The sequence below is a fragment of the Eucyclogobius newberryi genome, unplaced genomic scaffold (genome assembly GCF_026437365.1).
Source record: "Eucyclogobius newberryi isolate DKJ021-1_F unplaced genomic scaffold, fEucNew1.0.hap1 SCAF_7, whole genome shotgun sequence".
Lineage (NCBI taxonomy): Eukaryota > Metazoa > Chordata > Actinopteri > Gobiiformes > Gobiidae > Eucyclogobius > Eucyclogobius newberryi.
The window spans coordinates 25,035,706-25,051,943 of NW_027316389.1; the positions used below are offsets into that span (position 1 = coordinate 25,035,706).

The 16,238-nt window shown below is 37.5% G+C and overlaps 3 protein-coding genes across 3 annotated transcripts; 1 reads left to right on the top strand and 2 right to left on the bottom strand.

The window, feature by feature from the left end:
* The first annotated feature begins 494 nt into the window (after nucleotides 1-494).
* On the top strand, nucleotides 495-3,175 carry cyp19a1b (cytochrome P450, family 19, subfamily A, polypeptide 1b). The gene is made up of 9 exons (XM_072435966.1): nucleotides 495-632; nucleotides 708-858; nucleotides 931-1,085; nucleotides 1,196-1,372; nucleotides 1,687-1,801; nucleotides 1,868-1,982; nucleotides 2,049-2,211; nucleotides 2,309-2,550; nucleotides 2,859-3,175. Exons 1-9 carry the CDS (start codon nucleotides 497-499, stop codon nucleotides 3,111-3,113), a joined length of 1,509 nt encoding a protein of 502 aa, XP_072292067.1. The 5' UTR covers nucleotides 495-496; the 3' UTR covers nucleotides 3,114-3,175.
* Nucleotides 3,176-3,408: 233 nt separating this feature from the next.
* Nucleotides 3,409-11,488, bottom strand: ap4e1 (adaptor related protein complex 4 subunit epsilon 1). Its single transcript, XM_072435967.1, has 20 exons — nucleotides 11,181-11,488; nucleotides 10,763-10,834; nucleotides 10,559-10,682; nucleotides 10,404-10,477; nucleotides 10,207-10,328; nucleotides 9,964-10,123; nucleotides 9,630-9,870; nucleotides 9,430-9,552; nucleotides 8,659-8,768; nucleotides 8,452-8,591; nucleotides 8,220-8,332; nucleotides 8,022-8,140; nucleotides 7,366-7,668; nucleotides 6,756-6,867; nucleotides 6,527-6,665; nucleotides 6,089-6,335; nucleotides 5,124-5,654; nucleotides 4,868-5,055; nucleotides 4,618-4,778; nucleotides 3,409-4,470 (listed from the first exon to the last, which is right to left on the bottom strand). Exons 1-20 carry the CDS (start codon nucleotides 11,319-11,321, stop codon nucleotides 4,310-4,312), a joined length of 3,381 nt encoding a protein of 1,126 aa, XP_072292068.1. The 5' UTR covers nucleotides 11,322-11,488; the 3' UTR covers nucleotides 3,409-4,309.
* A 131-nt stretch (nucleotides 11,489-11,619) lies between these two features.
* gnb5a (guanine nucleotide binding protein (G protein), beta 5a) lies at nucleotides 11,620-15,966 on the bottom strand. The gene is made up of 11 exons (XM_072435026.1): nucleotides 15,732-15,966; nucleotides 15,149-15,285; nucleotides 15,015-15,056; nucleotides 14,543-14,619; nucleotides 14,327-14,459; nucleotides 13,661-13,804; nucleotides 13,488-13,579; nucleotides 13,230-13,278; nucleotides 13,066-13,162; nucleotides 12,822-12,988; nucleotides 11,620-12,485 (listed from the first exon to the last, which is right to left on the bottom strand). Exons 1-11 carry the CDS (start codon nucleotides 15,868-15,870, stop codon nucleotides 12,474-12,476), a joined length of 1,089 nt encoding a protein of 362 aa, XP_072291127.1. The 5' UTR covers nucleotides 15,871-15,966; the 3' UTR covers nucleotides 11,620-12,473.
* Nucleotides 15,967-16,238: the final 272 nt, after the last annotated feature.

Genomic DNA, 16,238 nt, shown 5'->3' on the forward strand with positions numbered 1-16,238 from the left:
TACTTGTAACCCCAGAGGGCACAGTTTCCAGGCAACCGCTGAAGTGAAGGTTTAACCAAGGGTTTATAAACAGTGCGTGATGATTTTGGAAGACAAATTCTCATCTGCAACTCCAGAAACAACAGTGGTCTCCCCGAGCTCAACCTGACAGAAGGTAAAGTAAGGATTTTCAATATTTAAGTCAGCTTCATGGAAAAATATTCTACCAAAGCAACATGTTAACACCACAAGTGTGTGTTCTCTATTATATTTTGTGATTTTAAAATATACTGCTTCCATTTTTCTTGATACGAGCTAGATTAATGCAAATTCTAAAATGGCTGCATATTTTCAATCATTGAAAACACTTAAGACACATCCAATTTATTATTTCATATGTCTAAACTTGACACTGCTAATCCGACAAGCCCATTTTACTGTGTGACCATACGTGGTGGTTGGCATAAGCTTATGATGAGAACAAAAATCCTTTTTATTCCTGATTTTTTTGTTAGACATGGAGAATTTGCAACCACTCACCATGATTTCGATGGCGGTGCATTCAATGTCTGAGGTTACTGGGTTCCTGCTATTTCTGCTTTTGATCTTGTTGATAACAGCTTGGGGCTGGATGCACAGCTCATATTTACCAGGTCAGCCACAAAAGATACAATAATTACTTAGTCATTGCTATCACTATGTATGAGAATGCCGATCTTCTTTTATAGGGCCTCTTTTCTTGTTAGGGCTTGGCCCACTTTTCTCCTATACCCGATTTATTTGGACTGGTATTGGCACTGCATGTAACTATTACAACAACAAATATGGAAGCATAGTGCGCGTCTGGATCAGTGGAGAGGAAACTCTGATTATTAGCAAGTAAGTTAATTTCTCTTCTAATATTTCTGAAAATAACAATAATAATAATAATAATTTTAAAAATCACTGTAGGTCATCTGCAGTTTATCATATTTTGAGAAGTTCCCTCTACACAGCAAGATTTGGTAGCAAAAAGGGACTGGAAACCATTGGGATGGAGGGAAGGGGCATCATTTTCAATAGTAATGTGCCTCTATGGAGAAAAGTGAGAATGTACTTCTCTAAAGGTACAAAATTAGGACTGCAAATATGCAGTTTTGTACAATTTCATGCCCAAATAACAATACCAAAAATGTCCTTGCATTTTTCACCTTCAATGTGTTGCTATATGCTCCAGCTCTGACAGGCCCAGGGCTCCAGAGGACAGTGTCTACCTGTGTGAACTCTACAACCAAACATCTGGACAACCTGCACGAGGTCACCACCCCGTCCGGTCACGTCGATGCCCTCTATCTGCTCAGGGCCATAGTAGTCGACATCTCCAATAAGTTGTTTCTTGGTGTGCCTCTTAATGGTCAGCATGAACCTAACATTTACACACTGATATATATATATACACATACATATACCCACACACAAATATATATATATATATATATATATATATATATATATACACATACATATACCCACACACAAATATATATATATATATATATATATATATATATATATATATATATATATATATATATATATATATATATATATATATATATATATATATATATATATATATATAATCAATTTACTATCAATGTGTTTTTAACTTATAATGAGTATTGTAGTATTGTAAGTGACATGACTTGATTTCTGCTTTGTATTTAGAAAAGCAGTTGTTGATGAAAATCCATGACTATTTTGAAACCTGGCAAGCTGTCCTGATTAAACCAGATATTTTCTTCAAAATTGGATGGCTGTACAACAAGCATAAGAAGTCAGCGTAAGTTAAAGAGAAAATATATCATAACAATCACATGTGAAATGGTTAAAAAATAGTAATTTGTAGGCAAGAACTGCAAGATATGATGCAGAATCTTCTTGAAGTTAAAAAGAAAATAATACATGAATCAGAGAAGTTGGATGATGACCTTGACTTTGCCACAGAGCTAATTTTTGCACAGGTATGTGCATTTTCTTTATGAATTTAAGTAAAAAGATGTTTTCATATGACCTTTTCTGTTAAATAGAACCGTGGGGAACTGTCACCAGAAGACGTCCGGCAGTGTGTGCTGGAGATGGTGATCGCAGCTCCGGACACTCTCTCCATCTCCCTCTTCTTCATGCTCATGTTGCTCAAACAGAACCCTGGAGTGGAGGAAAGCATAGTGGATGAAATGAAAGCAGTTTTAGGTATACAACAAGCTACATCCGCACATTTTAGCACAAGCTAAGCCTACAGAGATGTATATATTGATGACTCTGGTTTAATCTTGGATTATGATTGCAGGTGAAGATGGGGCTGAAAATCTTAAGCATCAAGACCTGAAGGTGTTGGAAAGGTTTATAAATGAGTCCATGAGGTTTCACCCGGTGGTTGATTTCACAATGAGAAAAGCTCTGGAAGATGACAATATTGATGGAATCAAAATAAAAAAAGGAACCAACATCATTCTTAACATTGGTCTAATGCATAAAACAGAATACTTCCCACATCCCAACGACTTTACTCTGGACAACTTTGACAAAACAGTGAGTCAACACATATAAATACTGCACATGTTTGGGTCATGTAACTGATGTGTCAAAGGAAAATCTCAACGCTACCAAAAATGTTACTAGCTATTATCATCCATTTATAATGTTATTCCACTCCCAATCTTCTCTCTGAACACACACACAGTAGGTTCAGTGTCAGAATGACATGTATCTATCTAGCTATCAGAATTATCACTTTCTAGTTAGAACATGTGTTGTTTTGCCAAGTGTTAAAATGTTTTCCTTATGCCCTCAAATATATGTCCTAATATAGTAATGGGGTTGTGTAACTGTACACGCAGGTGCCTAACCGTTATTTCCAGCCCTTCGGTTGCGGGCCTCGCTCATGTGTGGGCAAACACATCGCCATGGTGATGATGAAGGCCATCCTGGTCACGCTGTTGTCCCGATACACTGTGTGCCCTCATCAGGGGTGCACCATCAACAGCATCCGGCTAACCAACAACCTGTCCCAGCAGCCAGTGGAGGATGAGCAAAGTCTGGCCATGCGATTCATCCCACGGCACATCACTGATGATAAACGACAACAGTGCTAATGACCTGCAAATATGTTTCGGATTTGAATAAACCATGTCACAGTTTGACATATTTCAATCAATTCTAAAAGCAAATCTGAAATTATGTTATAGGCTACTATTTATTTTGTAACGTAACCCGCCAGACAGTTGCTAGTTGTCATTGACATTGAAAACATAAAAACTTTTTCTCATGGCAAAAGGCCATGGTCACATAGTGCAATCTTATGGATGCTCATCTCTGATAATAACGGTCTGAGGTCTTTTGACTTTACACTCTTGCTGGAATACCATTATATTGAATAAAAACAAGGGATTGTTTTAGAAAAAGGTTTATTTGTACGTAGTGACAGGCACTGTAAGACTACGGTAGTTCTTTTTGTACCACAGGCACAACTTAAACATGCCAGCTCTGCACTGGAACATAAGGCGTTTTACAGAAGTTTAATGCTGTGCTTGGGATTAGGACAAATTTAGCATTCCCTTCAGTTGAAGTAACCAAGACAGTACAGTACATGAAAAAAGGAAATCAATAACATATTTTTGTGCAATAATATGAATACAATAAATATTTTTCCCTTAATACTGCCTTGATACAAAAATAGAGACATCAAAAGCTATTAAAACAAATTGGAGGCTTTGAACACCTTTTGAATGGACACTTAAATACACATAGATAACATTGACAGCTTTGCAACACATGTATGGACCAGGTTAGTGTCGTGTTTGCTGAAAATAATACAATTAAGACTTTAACGTTAGTCATCTAAACTTGAGGTAAACATTTTCAAAATATAGTATTATTTGTTTTACTGTAAAATGTGTATATTTGTACAATACTTGTACTATAATTAAGTGTCAGCTGCTGATTGTATTCATTTATTAGCCCTCGTCAGGTTCTGCTGTTAGAAAAATAAAAATGATGGAACGGTGGAGGATAAAACCAAACATTGTATACGTAATTCTATTGCATAAAAGGACATAATTATTTGCATTGTTTTGCTGTCACAATGATAATGAATAAATTCCCCAAAAATATTAGGTTAAATAATTGTTAAGCGTGATTTCCGTTCAGTAATACAAAGTTAAAACCATAAACTCCAAAGCTAAATGCTGTTATTTGCCAATGTGAATACAGCTCCCTAAGCCCTGGTACCTCCCTTTGCAGCAGTGAAGGGTCTGACAGCAGAGTCCGTAGAGAGGTAATGGTGGGGGTCCTAGCCCTCCTCTAATGCTCTTTGACAATGGTACAAGAGGCAGTCAGGCAGCTCCGGGACAGGGGAGCGCAGCCAAATGGCCAGAGCCCCGGCATGAACACGACAGTGCAGCAGGCAAGGGTGATCCTGCCCCAGCCTGCAGGCGACTATCCCTTCCATTCCTACAAACAGAAGCAAAACAAATATCAGATTAAGAGAGATTAAAAGTGTAGGTCTTTAACTGGGTTGGCAACCCAATTCTTATAAATAAGTGAATTAATGCAGGCATATTGTTTCCAAGAAAAATTTAGGAAAAACAAAATACTTACCAATAATTTCAACAACATGTAGACCAAGTTTCTTTTTCAGGACATTCAGGGAGTCGGTCAGAGGGTCCGGCGCCTCAGTGACCAGTGCAAGGTTCTGCTTTGTATCATTAGAGAAAGCTAACCACATTGTCCCATACTGCTCTGTCGATACCGCCCACGGTCTAAAAACAAAAAAAATACATCAACCGTCCTTGTATGTATTGTAAAGATGTTTATTTTAACTTTGACGTAAAAATGTATAATAAAATACCTGATAAAACTAGTTAACGGAAGCTTGTATGAAAACTCCACTTCCTGGTTCTCAAGTGAAGACTGGTAGGAAAGTATTCCCACCACTTCAAAATGAATTACAGGCCTCTTTACAGTCAGAGAGTATTGACACACTGCTACACTGTGCTTTGCAATGTCTCGGAGTGGACTCTCAGACAATAATGATACCTAAAAGACAAATTGTTTAAAACTAAAATGGAAATAAACATAAAAAGTATACATCTATGGTGGCTTACCTCAAGTTGTTCAGAGCTAAGTTGGAGATCCATGTTCTCATTATCAATGTCAGATGAGTTTGAAATGAAAATGACTATCACCACACAATCGTCTTTTTCTACGTGACAGGCAGACAGATCCACAATCTGGTTCGAGCACAAACATGCAATCTCTGACTGGGGCAGTCCCAAGAGCTTTGCAGGAAGACTTACAATAGGACACTCATCTTTGAGTTTATCTGAAATATCTTTTTCAGATGTATCAAGAGTTTCTACACCATTACTCTGGGCAGAAGAAGAAGTACTGTCTGTAAGTTCTTCATTAAGGCTTGCATCAGTTTCAGTCTTGGAGGGTAAAGGGATTTCATGGGCATCTTCTGGGACGATGCTGGGTGACTCTGGTATGTTGTTACAAAGCAGGTTGTCTACAGCAGTGGAGATGGAGTCAGAGGAAACAGACACAGACTCAGTTGTCACTGAGAAATTGTCTGAAGAGTGCAGAGTTTTGGCTTTTCTTCTAAATCTCTGTGCCGTAGGGTCAGATTTTCCCATCTGCAAAATAGATATATTGTCAAAACAAAATATACTTACTGTTACTAATATATATATATATATATATATATATATATATATATATATATATATATACACACACATATATATACACACACACACATATATATACACATATATATACATATATATATATATACACATATATATATATATATATACATATACATATATATACATATACACATATATATATATATATATATATATATATATATATATATATATATATGTGTATATGTATATATATGTATATGTATATATATATATATATATATATATATATATATACACTTTCGTTAATTTATGTAACACAGGGTGAAATAATGAAAGTATTATTGTGACACAACACATAGTTCTGTGTACGTCTACTGTATTAGATCGGATAACAAAATTGATGTTAGGGTTCTCACCAGGCACACTGAGCTTTGTGAACCCAGGCCAATAAACAGAGAAGAGGCCAGCTGCTGTTTCTCCTGCTCGGGTTCAGGGGTTGCACTGGGGGTTGTGAGTGTCCCGCCTTCAACTGTTGGTTGACTGGGAGAACTGAGTGGACTGGGATTATCAATTTGGGTGACTTCTTCAACAGGTTCCTTCTTTGACAAGTATCCTTCCTTCCCCCATACCCGCTTCACTCCTTCCAACTTCAATGTAGTTGAACTAAAATTCAAAATATGTATGTATGTTAAGTGTACAGTTTATAGACAACTGAGCTTTAATGTGTCTGAATATGCTGTTTGGCAAAAGAGCTTATTACTCAATATATTTGAACAGTCCACAACCTCACACAATATCGTTGAGGTATTTGGAAAAGGAGAAAAATACAACGGTAATCTTCTTGTATAACCTACCTTCCTTTGAGTGAGAGCTCAGCGCTGTCTCCTGACAAACCAGAGCTCACGGACATGAGTGTGGGAGACTGCCTGCCTGTGAGACTGACGGACGACATGTTGATGGACAAAGACAGCTCATAGGGCTCCAGGCTCAGAGCTGCAGCAAAGACCATAATCACAGCAAATAAAAACATGTCTGTATTCAGTTCTTCAGATCTGTTACAGCACGAATGGATTTATATCATACCCTTTTCCTGGGCAAGCTCTTCGTGCCGCTGGTGAGGAGGCTTGTATGGAGCAGCGCCAGCAGCTAAAGCCTCAGACACAAACGCATCCAGAAAGGACAAAGAGGAATCCACCTGGAAACGACCAAACATACAATTGCACAACTTTTATGTTTTTGAAAAGGGCTAATACGAAGTAAAATAAGACCATTATAAAATAGAAACATGAATCTTAAAGCCAACATCCAAACATAATGAAAAAATATAAACTTTTACGGGTGTTTTTGCACCTACCACAGTGAACACCTCCCCATGTAACAACTGCAGACTTGCTCAAACATCTGATAATTACCTAAAATAATTACCTCTATTAGGCTGGTATTTCATTCTGTAAATATAAATCATGCTCACAAGGCAAGGTGTGATTTTTTAAATACAGCCTCCACCCTAATCACAGGTGTTGCCCTAAAGAACATTTCTTGTCTTCTGAAAATCACACCGGCAAAATGTGTGCTTACAATAAATTAAATTAGCATAGAAGATTGTGTGGTGCAAGAATGCATGCAAACATACAAGTGACCCAATTAAACACATTTATAACAAACTCAATATCTAACTTTGACATTATTTTACCTCGAGGGGCTCTGACCCACTGTGCAGGGGAAGCAGTTTGTCTCGCAGAGCCGAGTCTTGACCGAGAAGCTGTAGTTCATGGGCCCTCTGTCTCAGCACTGTGTCCATAGAGCTAGTGTAGTCTTCACAAACAGACCGGGCGATTGAAATACAGGCTTCTCCAGAGCAAAGCTTTGTCAGAGCCATAAGGACCCACGTCTTGGTCTCACTGCTTGTTTGCCTCATGTCGAGCACTTTGGTAAGTAGTGTCATGACTCTGGCAGGGTCTAGATCTGCTCTTAAATGAGAGTATTCCCCTAGTACCTGTTCATAGGAGAGAGAACATCAAAGTACATGAGAATTCCCACCAAGAGAAAATACACAAATATCAGGATAATATCTAATGAATAAACACGTCTGTGCAACCACCCATTTGTCAAGGAGTGGACCATGGTAGAAAAGGTTACAAAGGTAGTCAATTAATTCTAGCTCTTCAGTCCAGTACCTTCAGATTGAAAATGGCTATCTGATGGCGGTCTTAACGTCTCAATTCATAAAACATCCAGATGAGAACCTCTGAAACCCTTTCTACCATGCATAAATACATCACAGTGCTTTGGTTGGAAAATATGCTTTGATAGCTTTTGCAAATACTTATAGTAATTAATAATGCTAACCCAGCTTATAACTTGCAAGAAGCGCTGGGGTAGTTTTCTTGTTTCTCCTTCAAGCAATGAAATATAGGAATCAACAGCAAAAAGTCTCAACTTTTTGTTTTCTTCTTCGCTGTCAAATCCTGCAACAATCAAACAAATAAACAATAAAAAATAAAGTCCATGTAGAGAACATGACTGTCAATAGCATTTTTTTCTCACCTTCAGAAACCAGTTTGAGAAAGCTGTTGGGGATATCAGCCTGAATCATGTCTCCACCCAAAGAAAACACTGTATTCATGGTCTCAATGAACCATTTATTGTCTGGCGCATATGTAGAACATTTCAATAGGAAAAGGCGTTAATTCAAGCATATTTTTTAATTCTTTACTTCATTCTTAAAACTAAAGTGTAATTTTAATATTCATTATTTTAAAGTCTATTTAAAGGATATTTTTCTGCTATTTCCGCGACCTTTCCCACTAGGTCAATTGTAGTATGGTCATCTTCGCTCTGGTGCAAAAACTCCAACATCTTCTCAACAATTACAGTTACATTCTGAGCGTTGGTGATCCGAAACAGCAATTCCAGGGTCTAAAAACAAGCAAAATGAAAGCTATATTGATACATTCTTTGACAGTAAGAGTCTATGTATTCTTACTGCACGCTTTATAATGACATCAGGGTGATCTAGACACTCTATGATGGTCATTTGATGCTGCAGGGCCAGTTTAGGATCTTGCTGTATGACAACAGTAAGAGCTTTCAAACCTGTAAGAATTAAAATACAAAACATTTGCAAATTGTTTTGGAAGTATCGCATTTTCCTAAAACAATAAATCAAAAAAATAATTCAAATTATTTTTAGATTTTGCTATTGATAAGAATCCAAGTAACACACACCTATATATGTCCATCAATTATGTTAATTGCAACATCATAATGCATTTTTGAGGAAAAATAATGAAATACTGGGAGTTATGGCAAACCACCAAAGGAACACTATTCCCAAAGTGATGTTGGGGAAACTGGTTTCAAAGAAAGAAAACCAAGCTGCTAGAATGGCCCAAGCAATCACTTTATCTGAATCCAATAGAAGCCCTATAGAGAGAGGGTCCTGAAAACTGCAATGCATATGACTGGGTTCTCAGTACAGAAGGGGTCTTGATGCATTCTTAGAAACAAGCTATTTTTCTACAATATAAAAGAATTTTCTGTAAATGTGTCAAACCATGTTCCCGAGGGTCAATTTATAGACTTCTGGGTTGATTTCTTTGTATGTGTGGATTACTTGGGTTGTTACCAATATCTGGTGAAACTTTCACGACAATAGCACCTATGGAAATATATTTTTTGACAAAAAAGTGAGTTCAATACAATTTGAAGCCACTTTATCTTCTCTAAATAAAGACAATTGGATTTTAAAACTTACCAAGATATTTTAGGTTAATCTTTGATGAAATCACAAAGTTTCCGATGCATGTTGCAGCCTTTTCAAGAAGATCGGAGTTGGGATGAATTGTATAAATACATTTCACACATTCATATAATATAGCTGCAAGAAAAGGATACACACTCATGCCAAATTGCGTATAAAACCAATTAACAGCAAATACTTCAGTTTATACCTACCATATGTTATATTATGGTTAATCTCTGCTCGTTTCAAAGACTCATCCAGTACATCATACATGATTTCACTGGCACTTTGATCATTCTTCCCGAGAATGGATAGTATTCTTAGAAGCTGGATTTGCAGCCATGGGGCAGGGACACTGTGGTAATTAAAATCCATGGGTAATTTCCCACTAACCACCTGCTTCATAATGGTGACAAAACTGGAAGTCAGGTCTTTATAACCCTCAGGATTATCCTGTAATAGACAAAGAAGTCTGTTAGTCTAAACATTCACTGAATATAACTAATCTGATCAAATAACGAGAAACCAAAGACAGTCTGAAATAACCTTGATCATCTGTAGGTAAATATGTAGGGAAGCAAACATAACTCCTGGGTCTTTGTCACATAATGCCCTACGAAACTTGTTGTGGATGTGCTGCACCTGATTTGGAGCTATTAGATAGAACTTGTACAAAGCCAGAACAGCTTTCCGTCTTATAATTTCTCTGAAAAAATAAAATATAATCTAATTAAAGAAAGTATACATACATGCTTAATTTAATAGATTAAATGCCTTAATGTCACTTACTTTGAATGATTAAGTTTCTCTTCCACCAGAGGGAGTATTGCAGGGATCATGTCTTTGGGAAATATCTGGCTGACCACTGTTAGAGCCATACATACTTCAATCAGGTTAGTGCTCTGAAGATCCTATGAACACAGCATATATCATAAATGTGTAAAAGTTAACTAATGATAATATGTAGTATATAAGACCAAACTCACTTTAAGTACAGTGTTCACGAGGAGAAGGAGAAGCTCATGATTCTCGTTTAGAAATAAGCACACAGCCAAATAACCTAAAACGTTTGAACTGGACATTAGTAAGGCAAAACATGTGTTATAGTGAGATTATTGCAGTTAAAGACAGTTGAACATACCAACTCTTTTGTCCAAAATACTGCCTTGTTGAGCTAGTTTTATTGCATGAATGTAACTGAATGAGGCCTCATAACCCAGCATTTCACAGTAGATTGCTCTGACCATTGCCTCCTTCATTTGTCTCTGCAATGTTCAATATAAAGAAATACAGTTTAATTTTGAAAATAAAACTTATAATTTGTTAAAATGGTGCTGTACAATACCATGGAGGTGTTAGGGGAAGACACTTGCTCTTTGAGAGCTGCAAGTTCGCGCTGGATAAGTTTTTCTTCTTCCTAATCATTGACAAAGCAGTATATGTTAAAGCCAGAATACAAGACACCAAAAGAGACTAACTAGTTTATACGACCATATAAGCAGTCATGAGCAGTCTGACAGGCCAGAAAAGCCAGAGTAAACCTCACCTTATCAACAAATACCAACAATCATATTTTTATGTCGTATTATATGTCTGCTTTAAAAATAGATGTAACCCAAACACACTGAAACACATTTTAGGCAAACACACTCTGTTCTAAAATAATCGTGAGGTAGCAGCAAAGCTAAACTCAGCATAAGCGTCAATTTAACTGGATATAATAATTTTTATTCAACAATCCCTCTTTCACACACGGCCCTCACATGTTTGGAGGACAGCTCGGTGATTCCTCTGATGAGGGCTCCTAGTTTGGACGTGGAGGACAGTTTTGCAGATCCAGGCGTTGAGTCCAGAGACAGAAGACTCGGGAGAGCTGTAAGGGTTTTCTCAACAACATCGCTCATTTCGGGAGCTAAATTGGGCCTGGCGGATTAATAGGATACTATTTATTTATCTAAACATCTCCTGTACTAGTCATAAGTTATAAGTTAAGCAGTGCAAGTTATGAGAAAATACTAGTACAAAACGAAAGTCGCCTTTCGGTCATTGTTTTGATTCAGCAACTTCCTACTTGCCCATGATGTCACTTCCGTTTTTAAGAAAACTTTATTTGCAAACGAGAACAATCTCTTCTTTTACAGGAAATACACTGCATTTTTGTTTTACTATTAAGATCAACCAATAAATTACAAAAAACATCAATGATATTCAAAATCTTTATTATGCATGTTTCTTGTTTTCTTCAACAGCGTTGTTCAACTGTACACTAAACTACAATAAATAAATACAGTAGAAAATAACAGCCATTAGACAAACTGTAGCACATTTCTAATGCAATCATCTTTTCATCAAGCCAGAGCCTGTGTTGTATCTTCTGTGGAAGTGGATATCAAGTTGTAAACACATTCATCAGCTGAACCAGATTTTAAGTAAACATTATTTTATATTTAGAGTAGTATATCAGTTTGGTTTACCATGAAATGTGCTTACTGTTGGAATGATTTGAGTTATATTTTTGTAAACAATATGGATTTTACAATTAAATATACAGACATTTTAAATTTGTTTTTAAATCATCACCATCGCCCACTTTAAATAATCTAACCAGGTAAACTAAATGTGTACCACAATTTTAAACAGTATGAATCTTTTCATTTTTGTATTTTATTTGCAGACAACATTATAATATATTTTAATCATAAATAATACAATAAAATACTTTTTCCCTATCATGTGGGCGATTACATCACTTCTTTGTGTCATTTCTATTCTAGACTGACGCTATTCACTACCAGTGATATTTTCTACCATACATATTTTACATCATTATATTTAACTATGTACGTATTGTGCAATGTTCTCTAAACACAAGCGTGCCATTTGGTTAAATTACTTTCTGCAGTGTATGTCTAGCCTGGCCATTGGGTTACAGTATGTACACACTATATCGATTTGCTCTATGTACAACCAGAAAGTCTCTATTGTCTGTGATTGTACTCTAGCAAACTCAAATGCTGACGTGTCACTAGATCTGAACAGCCGAGTGTCTTGGTTCTTTAGGCCCAAATCTGAAAACAAAAAACAAAACAACAATATAGACCAATTGCCTTCATACCAATTTAAACCACAGTTTTATTAAATCATAGGGGTTCATATGCTTCACCTATCTCCGATTCACAGTCGCTGCCATGGAGTATTTTAGATGGACCTTTGCAGAGTATTCAGACTTGAGGTCTGACCCAATAATCTTTTGTTTTTGTCTTTTACAGCTTATAAAATGGAGGCAAAATGCTCTCTTTCACACATAGTTGCTATTGTGCAGAGATTTTCATTACCTGTTCATGGTCTTAATGTTATACCTTGTGTTAATCAGTGTACATTAGATATTGGTGGCGCTCTCTTACCCTCAGAGTATGGTCCCAGGAGCCTGTGCTGAAGGCTGTCCCATCAGGGGAAACTCGCAGTGTGCTCACACGGTTCTCATGTCCAAACAAGATGGAAACTCGAGTTCCTTTCAGGACGTCCCAGACATTTATGGTATAGTCATTATAGCCACCAAACAGTAGCCTTCCTATAAAGGAAAATATACAATGTATTAATAATTTAGTTATGCAAATCCTTGAATGTGATGCTCATTATGTTTCGTACCACTAAGTGAAAAGTCAACACTGGAAACTCCAAATATGATGCTTTCTTTGGAATAAATTGCCACTTCCCTGTCTGCTCTTAAATCATAGAGTCGGCACTGTCAATGAAAGAAAAGCAATTGAAGAAACATTCTCTCTCATAAATGTACCAGTCTAAATACATACTGTAGCATCATCTGATCCAGAGGCAAAGGCATCTCCACTGGGATAGTATCTGTTACAAGATAGACATGGTATATAGCAGTGTATAAAATATTTTACATTTACTTCAGCGTTAACGTACAAAGTACAACATGATGGAATTCCTTGGCTTTTGGAGGTAGAATTTATCAATATTGATTTTGTTGTTAGCTTTAGCTCATATTTAATTTATTCTCAAATCAACAATTCGACACAACTTGGTGTTGCTAAATGTTCACTTACCGCACACTGTTGATGTCTGACTCATGGGTTTCAAAAGACTGGATACACTGTCCCGAGCGCATGTCCCACACATTTGCCTTCTTATCACAGCCCTGCAGAGGGAAGATAACAACATGTCTTAAATAATTAATTTGGTGAAGATGAGACAGTAAAGTTCAATGAAAGCTGAGTACCCCTGAGACAAACGTGTTGCCAGTTTCAGAGGGGGCCAGGTCCAGGCAGAGAACATCAGCCGCGTGTCCATGGAAACTCTGCAGCAGCTGCCCACTCTCCACGTCCCACAATGCACAGGTTCCATCCCCGCTGGACGTCAAGATCTTTAACACAGGCAAGAGGAAATGGAATGCTCTTAACTAAAGGTAAACGTCAATACGGCTTTAAATTGAACGCGGATGTGTAAATGTCATGTGACCAGAGTCTGCACCGTAGAGAAAGTTACAGTTAAGGTAGAGACTACCAGGCTGTGATGTTTACATAGACATATGTAATTTAAGCCTAAAGAGAACAATTATTTGGGTTAGGGTTGTTCCAAAAATAGGCTAGTAAAATATTTAGAAAAATCACCGCCAGGAGATACTGTACATACAAGTATATTCTTTATGCCTGCCCCAAGCCAAAACAAACAAATCATGTTAGGGAAGGCATCTGGCCAAAAAGAAGAAGAAAAAACAAAAACAATTTAACAAAAGAAGTAACCTAGTGTAAGCCTATGATGTACAAAATGTATAGGCTAAATACTATCCCTGTTTATGGGTTATGGGTTAATTATTCCCCCCCTTGAATTGAACTAATTTTATACATATTTTTCCATCATCTAATTTTCCTGCTCCTAAACTTACCTGCATGTCAGAGTTGGTAAAGCTGCAGGCTGACAAATAGTTTGTGTGCATTGCCACGGATTTCTTCTTTGCAGCCAGGTTTTCATTTTTATCCAGGGAGAGAGGATACACGGAGCATTTGTTATCCAGGCCGCTGTATTAACACAGAAGCTCGTTATCTTAACAAACAGGAAGAAAGACAAACCAACACATTTAGGTGAGAATAGTATCACTCACCCACAAGCTACAGCACAGCCAGATGGGGCGTAGGCACAGGCCATCACCCATGTGCAGGGCATTGTCACCGCATGCTCCTAATAAACATCAAACAGAAATAAACAGGGCATTACAATGGATCATTAGGCAAAATTATACATTACAGTGAGATATCAACAGGAAACATGTAGGGTTTATCAAGTAAACAAAGAAACTATTTTATACATTATGTCCGCCGTGTAGCCTACAACTCAAACATTTAGTGTCAACCTATGAAAGTTCTTGTTTTCTTTGAGGGTATTGTAAATATACATTAATTTCAGTTTGCATTTTTAATAGTGTTAGTAAAAGCGTCTGTCTGCAGTCTCTGGTATTTTAAGAGTGTTGTTATTTGCATGGAAACAAATAGACTAAATCATATCACATAAAGGTTAGAGCAACAAAATGTTTCTCTGCAGTGCACATAAAGTTGTCCAAAGCAGCATATAATTACCTTGTTTGTGGTAAAAGCATCCCATACAATGACTTTTCCATCCTGTAGAAGAGACAATTGCATATAAAGTTTTTATGTGAAGGGCTACATTTAAAAAGTGCCTTTACTGCATTATAAATCTATGGAGGAGATACCTGAGAGGAGCTGACAATCCTCCTCTTGTCCTTACACCAGTCCATACACAGCACTTTGTTTCCATGTCCCTTCAGCGTCCTCCTGGTCTTCATCACAAACTGACCCAGACCATCAACTTTTTCAGCCACCTGATGTACTGCACACACAACATTTACATTATAATCTCCCTCTTGGTTATCATTCCAACATCATTAAGGATTAATCTGCAGGAGGGTCTATATAAACATGTTTAACTAATCTTCTACAAATCTGCCATGTCCTCAAGCAAACCCGAGACAGACTAAAGTTCAGGCCAGTTTACGTAATTTCTAAACATCTCCTACGACTGCTGCTCTGCTGAGATGTGATTGGCTGAAACAACTATCGAGGTAGAAGGATGGTGGCAGTGGGCTGTAAAATCCGAAGGCAAAAACACACACAACACAGGCGAAGACGAGAGTACATGAGTATCAAAACGTCACGCGTCACGTAAAATAGATCATTTACAGTCCAAGAAAGGTGAGCGTATTAGAAATGTGACGTGATTCGTCCCGCGATCGTAAGGCAGGGGCAAGCGAGGCCCTCTCCATTTTCAGCACTCACACTCGACATCGTGCAGCTTGGCTCTTTCCTCCTCCAGCTTCGACTTGAGCGTCTCCGACTCGCTTTTGAGGTGGGCCAGGGTCTCATTCACCTCATGTACCTCCTGTGTCGCCATTTCAGGGATTAGAGGGGATTTCATATATTTCCTTTGTGCAGACAGCGATCGGCAGCGAAAAGGCTTAAAGTGCAGCTAACAGCTGATGCTGCTGTCATGACGTCAGAGGGAGAGGATGCTGAGCGCGAGAGGGGCGGGGCCTGCATCAGCAGCAGCATCCCTCGTGCTCAGACTGCACCTGCTAATTATAGTCTTCTATAAACACACCGTGTGTGGCACGGAAACAAACAGCAACACTGACTGTGCGGGATCACATCGATGTGTTTGTAGTTTTACTCAATACAATCACAATATTTATTAAGAATTACAAAGCCAGAAATGTCAATAAAACTTGAATATTATGATAACCATTTTGTTGCCACAAATTGTTATTTATTTAAATACAATTCTTT

What these genes read in the sequence shown, in the direction of transcription:
- cyp19a1b (XM_072435966.1), top strand. Translation starts at nt 497, where the DNA reads ATGGAGAATTTGCAACCACTCACCATGATTTCGATGGCGGTGCATTCA. An exon ending in GAAACTCTGATTATTAGCAA is followed by an intron (nt 859 to 930) that starts GTAAGTTAATTT and finishes AAATCACTGTAG; the next exon opens with GTCATCTGCAGTTTATCATA. An exon ending in GAGAATGTACTTCTCTAAAG is followed by an intron (nt 1,086 to 1,195) that starts GTACAAAATTAG and finishes TATATGCTCCAG; the next exon opens with CTCTGACAGGCCCAGGGCTC.
- ap4e1 (XM_072435967.1), bottom strand. Translation starts at nt 11,321, where the DNA reads ATGAGCGATGTTGTTGAGAAAACCCTTACAGCTCTCCCGAGTCTTCTG. An exon ending in GATTAACCTAAAATATCTTG is followed by an intron (nt 8,769 to 9,429) that starts GTAAGTTTTAAA and finishes TAATTCTTACAG; the next exon opens with GTTTGAAAGCTCTTACTGTT. An exon ending in GTGGGTCAGAGCCCCTCGAG is followed by an intron (nt 6,868 to 7,365) that starts GTAAAATAATGT and finishes GGTCGTTTCCAG; the next exon opens with GTGGATTCCTCTTTGTCCTT.
- gnb5a (XM_072435026.1), bottom strand. Translation starts at nt 15,870, where the DNA reads ATGAAATCCCCTCTAATCCCTGAAATGGCGACACAGGAGGTACATGAG. An exon ending in GGATTGTCAGCTCCTCTCAG is followed by an intron (nt 15,057 to 15,148) that starts GTATCTCCTCCA and finishes TCTCTTCTACAG; the next exon opens with GATGGAAAAGTCATTGTATG. An exon ending in TCAGACATCAACAGTGTGCG is followed by an intron (nt 13,279 to 13,487) that starts GTAAGTGAACAT and finishes ATCTTGTAACAG; the next exon opens with ATACTATCCCAGTGGAGATG.